Raw genomic sequence first — 8,063 nt, 5'->3', positions numbered from 1 at the left:
GGGGGAGGGTGGCCACTCCGACCTGGATTTTCCGTTCTTGGCCCCCTTAAGCCCCCCCGTGCGGGGGGCGGCTGTGATCGCTCTGGCGGTTGGAGGTCGGGGAGCGGCCCGGGCTCTGGCCATGTTCTCGGATGAGGATTTCTGGATCGCCCTGTGAAGAGGTGAGTGAAGTCCGCCCGGCCAGGGCCCAGAAAGGGTTGGACTGGGGGCATAGCCAGATGGACTATCTTGGCCCGAGCTGGCCTGTAGGTTGGAGAAGGGGGTGCCAGAGCTGAGGAGGGTTCCTTTGGCAGGGTCTGTCAAGGGAACCTGAGCCAGTCGCCAGAGGAGAACCGAGGCCTGGTGTCCTGGGGTGTGCCTCTTTAAAGACTGGGGGGTTCAGGGAACCACGGGAGTTTGGGAACCTGGCCAGAAAGTCTCTCTGCCTGTTTATTTTTGTGTTGGGGGGAGCTCTACTAAACTAGGACCCAAGCCCTGATGCCAGCACCAATCCCAGTCAGCTGCTTCTCCTTCAGGGTTCCTTGTGGGCCTTGGGAATAGAACAACTTGGGAACGGGGGTAGGGTGCCACTGCCAGGTCAGACTTAGTGCCAGGTTGGACTTTAAGGTTGTTCTTGCTCATCCGGGCACTGAGAGCAGTCTCTGGGAGACTCAAGGAATCCTGATTCCTGCACTAGGCCTTATTTCACTGTGCATGGGGCAGAGTGGAAACTGACTATTGTGATGAAGGAGGTGGCTGGGGCAAGAAGGAGGCGGGGCTGGGGGCAGCTCTGGCCTTGCTGGTCAACTTTAAACTACCCCTGCCTGGCAAAGTGACCCCAACGAGGCCTAGTGCTGTCTTAGCCTGCTTTGCTTTCCCTCCTCTTGGGATGGACATAATCTCTAGGGGATTATAGAGGAGGCCGTTGAGATTTGCTCCCTGTGAATGTGGGCTGCAAAAAATGGCTTTTGTCTCCTGCTTTCTCCGGGCCTGGTCGCCCGTAAGTCTCTGGCCAGTCCTGCAGGGCCCCTCCCAGACCTCGCCAACCTTTTTCAGTCAGGGAATGTTAACTAGTCCTGTGATCCTGTCCCAACCCTGCAGAATAGGGTGGCCGGTACCTCTTTGGAGGAGAAATGACCTGATAGGAGCATGTCTCTGAAGCCAGTGTTTTCAGCCCTGGCAGGAGGTGTTGGGGAGAAGGGGTGTGTGTGTGTGATTGCATGAAGGGTGTAGCGTGAGCCTCTGGACCCTGGGCTGGGACAGCCCCTCTCACAGCTGTCATGCTGCCCAGCCAGGATTTGGCTGCTGTATTTTGCTCCCTCACTTTGTCTCCTCCAACATACAGAGGCTCAACCACTTTGAGCCTGGTCTTGGAAAAGACAGAATAGGGGTTTGCCCTTGAAAGGTTTTGGGTGGTAATCCTGAGGTGAGAGGTGGCACAGGGGTGCTGAAATGAGGCTAGCTGTCACCCATGCTGTCTGCCCCTGCCTCCTGTGGAGGGCCTCTCCGGCTGTCTGTCCCTAAAGAACTTCCTTAAGAGACTCCACTCCTTTTTGGCTGTAGCTGACCCTAGAGTGACCCAGGGATATAGTTCAGAGGGTCTCCAGAGCCCCTGTTGCCATTTGGGTTCTTCCCTGGAGGGCCAGCCCAAAATGGGGGTGGGGAGAGGTGTGGTTTGATTCTCAGGCTGGGAACCAGGAAGTCCTGAAGTCCTACAGAAGAGCTGTTCACTCAAGGGCCTGCTTCAGCCTTTCACCTCTCCAAGCCTCCATTTCCCCTTTGGCTGGCATAATGGAGCTAAAGCTTTTGGTCTGGGATGGAGGCAGAGGGGAGAGTGGGTTGAGATGAATCTCTGCCTTCTTTCTTGCTGTCCTGGGCCTCTTTAGCCTGGAATCAAATGGACCCACCATGGTTTCACTCGCTAGATCTGTGTTTCTCTAGGATCCCTAGTTCCCTTGAGGAATCCTGGCCAGGCCTTAGCCCAGTTTAGACCCAGGGAAAAACCCTTGGAGTATATGTGTGTTTCTGGTTTTGAATGCTGAGACAGAGGAACCTGTGGTTTTTATTTGTTTGGATCTGTTCAGGGGCCTGACAACTCGGACTCAGCATTGGTGGGGGAGGTGCTGGACTGTCCAAAGGGAAATGGGACTCCTTAGAAGAGCCTCTGGATTCTCTGGTCCAGCTTGGAGGACACTCAACCCTTGGCTTATCTCTCATCTTCCATGATCCCATAAATGAGGCTGCAGCTTTGGAGGATGTTGGTACTGTTTCCCAAAGCTAGATGCAGGTGGTTTCTGCACCTCCCCAGGCAGTGCCAGCGTTACCAGTTTGAGAGGGCTGCGCTTGTGGGAGGGCGGAGGAATTCGTCCCTCTGGCCTTGTGTGAGGCAGTCCTCCCACCCACTGCGCTATCACTGTTGCTTTTGATTTCTTGCTGTTTGTGACTCCTTTAGCCTCAACTTTGAGAGTACAACAGTTGGAAGCTCTTGGGGATATTTAGTGGTAAGGTACCACGAAAATTGCACATGTTTAGGAAACTTTGAAGCTTTCTGGGTGTGGTCAGGCCTTGAGTGGCTGAATAGGAAGAGGAGCCTAGCTGGTGCCCTGACCTCCAACCCCTACTTCACATAGGTGGCTTCTGGGGGGCCCTTGAAGTGCCAGAGCATCTTTTCTCTGGGCTGGCTAGATGGCCACCCTGCTTTCCTTTTAGGTGTGATTATGTGAGTGACAGTTTTGGGAAAGAGATGATCTGGGAGTAAAGGTAGCAGGTATCAAGTGATACTTCACTTTCCCAGTCTAGTAGAATCTAATAGTGTAAAGGGAAAGGAGTAAAAATTGCCCTTCCTGTGGCATGTCCCATGAGGCCCATTGCCAGTCTTTGGAAATGGAATATTAACTCAGGGAAAGAGCACTGATACTGTGGTTCTTAGGTGATTGATTTATGGATCCTGGGCACCTTTGAGGATTCCCCCAGCCTCATCTGCCCCATGCACTCAACCCCAAGTGGCTGACTGGGGTATTTGGTGTGGGGAGAGAGGCTTGTCTTTACAAAGGTTGGTGTGGTCCTTCTGGTTAAATAAGAGGAGTGGAAAAGGGGAGACAGAAAATTCTCAAACTTTCATTTAGAGTTCTGTAACCTGCTCCACCTGCTATGGGAAAATTATACTTTATATATATAGTTTCTCTGCTTAAGCCCCTACCCTTCCCACTAAGAGCGGTTGGCACCTGTCCCTTTCTTCCCTTCTTCTATAGGACCCCTTTCCTCTTCCTCAGCTCTGTAATTCTTTACTTCTCTCTTTTTTGTACTGTGTTTATTAGTTTCCTCTGAGATTTAGGAAAATATGCCCAAAGGTGTGTATCTTGACCTTCTTAGGTATAACTTTAGTGTGTTTCATTTGGCTCTGGGATAGGCAGGCATATCTTAGAAGAGGGGACCGTTACCCCCCACCCCCATAGTGTGTGTGGAAACCCTGCCTGATGGAAGAGGAAGGAAGCTGCTTTGCTGTGTCCTGCCCCCGTTTAGAACAGCTCCAAGTGGCTGTGTGCTTCCTGAGACTACAACTCCCAGCATGCCTAGCGTCAGGCCTGGCTACACATGCTCAGTAACTCTTAAGGCCCCTTCTGTTAACTTCTAGGGACATCTAAGGAGGAAGGGCAGTTGGCGTTGCTAAGGGCAACGACCTGAGGCCTTCAGGCTGGGTGAGAACTTGAGCTCAGTCATGGCAGGGGCCAGGGGGTGGGCCTGAGCTAGATTTAGATGGGCAGTTGGTGGGAAATTGGGAGTTTCTTCTGTTATGATTGGAATATTCTGGTTGAAACCAGTGGAGGTGGGGGAGATCCATCCAAAGCTGGGATTTCGTTCCAGTAACATGTTCTACATCTTGCAAGACCCCAAATTTGGTCTCCAGTAGAGGGATTTCAGCTGAACTCAGACTTCTTGGTTTATGACTACTCCTGGGTTAGCGCTGAAAGACCTCTAGGATGGTAGCTGACTTGAGAACTGAGGGAAAAGTCCAAGGGATAGGGCCTGCCAGAAGCCAAGAACTCAGATGTGAGGCAAAGAGGGGTACTAGATGTAGCTTGTGGGTGCTTCTGGTTGTCCTGGGAACTCTTAGGCAGGAGATGGGAAGTGGACCCCCCCGGGAATTCAGAGTGGAAGAAGAGGATATGTGTTTATTGGAGGGGAAGTAGACGGTGGGACAAGGGTTGGGGAGAAGGATTTTCCTTGTCCTTAGTACAGGAGTTTGTAGGTGTGATTTTGCTCTGATTTCTATAGGTTCTAGATAACATTAGCTGCCTTCTCCTCAGGATTTGGAGGAAAGTGTTTAGTGGGAAGATTTCCTAGACAAATAGATATCTCTTGGCTCTGACAGGTCTCCCCGAGAGGGCTCTGCCCAGTCGGAGAGAGGGATGGACAGCCCGAAGCCGCCTGGTGAGGATAAAGATTCGGAACCAGCAGGTGGGTAGGACAAACAGTGGGTTTCTGTTCTTCCCAGGAAATCTTAGATTTCTGGTCCTAGCACAGGGACAGAAGCTAAGTCTGTCTGATAGACAGGTAATAATTGAAGGACTTTGTTCTTTGGGACAGAAGTTGAAATGTCATCACTGTTATCCACCAAGGGTTTTGGGTAATCTCATGGGTCTGATGAGTGGACTGGTATTAAACAGAGGATAATGGCTGATACATGTTTTTTCTCTGTTCATTCAGCTGATGGACCTGCAGCCTCCGAGGAGTCAGGTGCCACTGAGCCAGACCTTCCCAAACCACATGTTGGGGAGGTCTCTGTGCCCAGTTCTGGGGGTCCCCGGCTTCAGGAGCCTCCCCAGGACTGCAGGTAACTAGTTTGGGGAAATGAGAATATAAGGATGTATGAAGACTTGATTTGAGCATCTGGGGCTTTCAAAGTGGAAGATTTAGGAAATGAGTGTTCAGGAAGCATAGGTGTGCCAAGTAGTGGGGTTGTTGAGGGTGCAGGACTGGCGTGGTGCTGATGCTTGTGTGTTCACAGCGGGGGTCCGGTGCGGCGTTGTGCTCTCTGTAACTGCGGAGAGCCCAGTCTACATGGGCAGCGGGAGCTACGGCGCTTTGAGTTGCCATTTGACTGGCCCCGGTGTCCCGTGGTGTCCCCTGGGGGGAACCCAGGGCCCAGTGAGGGAGCGCTGCCCAGTGAGGACCTATCACAGATTGGTTTCCCTGAGGGCCTGACACCTGCCCACCTGGGAGAACCTGGAGGTAAGGGAAGGGAAGTGGGGTAGCTGACTTGGGGAGGAAATGGGGTAAGGGCTAGGTGGTCCTGAACCAGGGGTCACGTTCTTGTTAACTGTTTTCCCTCTTTCCACCTATAAAGGGTCCTGCTGGGCTCACCACTGGTGCGCTGCATGGTCGGCAGGCGTATGGGGGCAGGAGGGCCCAGAACTATGTGGTGTGGACAAGGCCATCTTCTCAGGGATCTCACAGGTGGGGCGGGGGCCAGGGAATGGCACAGGCAAAGGGCAGGGTGGGCAGAGGGCATGCTGGGTTAGAACTGGTGCCTGGCCTGTGGCTCTGGAGAGAGCTGGCCAGTCCTGAGGCTTTGTTTCCACCCTGGCAGCGCTGCTCCCACTGCACCAGACTTGGTGCCTCCATCCCTTGCCGCTCGCCTGGATGTTCACGTCTTTACCACTTCCCCTGTGCAACTGCCAGCGGTTCCTTCTTATCCATGAAAACACTGCAGCTGCTATGCCCAGAGCACAGTGAGGGGGCCACACATCTGGGTGAGGAGTCCCGCCCCTTGGACAGGGGACACGTGAGGGTCCACGGCTCCTGGGGTTTTTATGCTCTGCAGAGTGCTCTGAAATCTGTTAATTACGTGCTGTCAGTCTGCCCCATGAAAATAGGCTTGGACTCTGAGTGCAGTGGCTCTGCCTGTCTCATTTACCGTGGTCTCTGCAGTACCTGGGTTTTCCAGGTGGCACTAGTGGTAAAGAACCTGCCTGTTAGTGCAGGAGAAGTTAGAGACGTGGGTTTGATCCCTATTTGGAAAGATCCCCTGGAGAAGGGCATGGCAGCCCACTCCAGTATCCTTGCCTGCAGAATCCCATGGACAGAGGAGCTTTGTGGGCTACAGTTCATGGGGTCTCAAAGAGTCAGGCACGACTGAGATGACTGAGCATACATGCGCGATGTAGTGCAGTGCCTAGAGCAGTGCCTGGTGTATGTTAGGCAGACACTTACAAACTTGGTTCATTCTGTGTCTGTGGAATGCCAGTTATGTAGACAGCACTGTGCTGAGTCCTGTAAGGAATCCATAGCTGACCTGTGTCATCCTTCCCTTCCTACTGCAGAGGAGGCTCGCTGTGCAGTATGTGAGGGGCCAGGGGAATTGTGTGACTTGTTCTTCTGTACCAGCTGTGGGCATCACTATCACGGGGCCTGTCTGGACACTGCTCTGACTGCCCGCAAGCGTGCTGGCTGGCAGTGCCCTGAATGCAAAGTGTGCCAAGCTTGCAGGTAAAAGTGGGAGGGCAGAAGGGAACCTTAGGTGAAGCACAGGTCAGGGTTGAAAAGGAGGGCAGGGAGAACCCTGTTATGTGCCCCCGCAGGAAACCTGGGAATGACTCTAAGATGTTGGTCTGTGAGACGTGTGACAAAGGATACCATACCTTCTGCCTGAAACCACCAATGGAAGAACTGCCTGCTCACTCTTGGAAGTGCAAGGTGAGTGTGCCCCAGTGCTCCTTACTCTCCCTAATTCCACTTCCTGCAGCGCCCCAGGTTTCCCCTTTGGGACATGCCCTGTGCTCTTCTCCCGTCTCTGCGTCTCTGTTGTCTGACCGGTGGCCATTTTGCTTGTTCCCTTCCGCTAGGCATGCCGGGTGTGCCGGGCCTGTGGGGCAGGCTCAGCTGAGCTGAATCCCAACTCTGAGTGGTTTGAGAACTATTCGCTCTGTCACCGCTGTCACAAAGCCCCGGGAGGACAGCCTGTCAGTTCTCTTGCTGAGCAGCACCCCCTGGTCTGTAGCAGGTAAGTGGTGTGGATTGGCAGAGGTGGGGAGGGGGCCTGGGAGGTACTGAGATGGGCAGGGGCTGTGTTCAAGCAAACAGCCTTTGAGAGGAGGGCCATCGGGTGAGCAGTACATTCTAGAGCATCCATGCCTCACCTCTGTGTGCTCTAGAGGGGTCGGTAGGTGATGCGAGTCTGCTTCCTGTGCCCTCTGCAGATTCTCACCCCTAGAGCCTGGCGCTCCCCCCACTGATGAGCCCAATAGTCTGTATGTTGCGTGCCAAGGTCAGCCAAAGGGTGGACACGTGACCTCTATGCAACCCAAGGAACCGGGGCCCCTGCAATGTGAAGCCAAACCACTAGGTGAGTAGGGTTTGAGGGTTCCTGAAAGTAATCCCCTTCTATCCTGCAGCAAGGGCCAATCTCTGCTTTGCCCCGACCCTATACTTGCTGTGGGGGTGCAGCTGAGCTAGGTAGGAGCAGAGTGTGTTATGTCTGCAGGGAGAGAAGGGGCCCAACTTGAGCCCCAGTTGGAGGCCCCCCTAAATGAGGAGATGCCACTGCTGCCCCCACCTGAGGAGTCGCCCCTGTCCCCACCACCTGAGGACTCACCCACGTCCCCGCCGCCTGAGGCATCGCGCCTGTCCCCACCGCCTGAGGACTCACCCCTCTCTCCACCGCCTGAGGAGTCTCCTCTGTCTCCCCCACCTGAGTCACCACCCTTCTCTTCCCCAGAGGACTCCCCCCCACATCCCCCACTCGATACACCCTTACCCCCACCACCTGAAGCGTCACCCCTGTCCCCACCACTGGAGGAGTCTCCTCTGTCCCCTCCCCCTGAAGAATTGCCTACTTCCCCACCACCGGAAGCATCTCGCCTGTCTCCACCACCGGAAGAGTCACCCATGTCTCCGCCACCTGAAGAGTCACCTATGTCTCCGCCACCTGAGGCCTCTTGTCTGTTCCCACCATTTGAGGAGTCGCCCCTGTCCCCTCCACCTGAGGAGTCTCCTCTCTCCCCGCCACCTGAGGCGTCACGCCTATCCCCACCGCCTGAGGACTCACCCATGTCCCCACCACCTGAAGACTTGCCTATGTCTCC

The 8,063-nt window shown here is 54.2% G+C and overlaps 1 protein-coding gene across 1 annotated transcript in view; it reads left to right on the top strand.

Annotated features, from left to right (window-relative positions):
* The first annotated feature begins 6 nt into the window (after nucleotides 1–6).
* Nucleotides 7–8,063, top strand: part of KMT2D (lysine (K)-specific methyltransferase 2D) — a 37,775-nt gene continuing 29,718 nt past the window's right edge. Inside the window, exons 1-11 of the mRNA XM_010858065.1 lie at nucleotides 7–161; nucleotides 4,352–4,437; nucleotides 4,687–4,813; nucleotides 4,988–5,211; nucleotides 5,327–5,436; nucleotides 5,570–5,732; nucleotides 6,303–6,468; nucleotides 6,561–6,675; nucleotides 6,825–6,982; nucleotides 7,179–7,324; nucleotides 7,463–8,063. Of these exons, the coding sequence (XP_010856367.1) occupies nucleotides 4,389–4,437; nucleotides 4,687–4,813; nucleotides 4,988–5,211; nucleotides 5,327–5,436; nucleotides 5,570–5,732; nucleotides 6,303–6,468; nucleotides 6,561–6,675; nucleotides 6,825–6,982; nucleotides 7,179–7,324; nucleotides 7,463–8,063 (1,859 nt within the window). The 5' untranslated portion in view covers nucleotides 7–161; nucleotides 4,352–4,388. The remainder of the gene's footprint in view (nucleotides 162–4,351; nucleotides 4,438–4,686; nucleotides 4,814–4,987; nucleotides 5,212–5,326; nucleotides 5,437–5,569; nucleotides 5,733–6,302; nucleotides 6,469–6,560; nucleotides 6,676–6,824; nucleotides 6,983–7,178; nucleotides 7,325–7,462) is intronic.

This window comes from Bison bison, unplaced genomic scaffold (genome assembly GCF_000754665.1).
Source record: "Bison bison bison isolate TAMUID 2011002044 unplaced genomic scaffold, Bison_UMD1.0 scf7180017864383, whole genome shotgun sequence".
Taxonomy (NCBI): Eukaryota; Metazoa; Chordata; class Mammalia; order Artiodactyla; family Bovidae; genus Bison; species Bison bison.
Note: the sequence above shows the minus strand (reverse complement) of the source record. Positions and strands in the feature narration are given on the sequence as shown.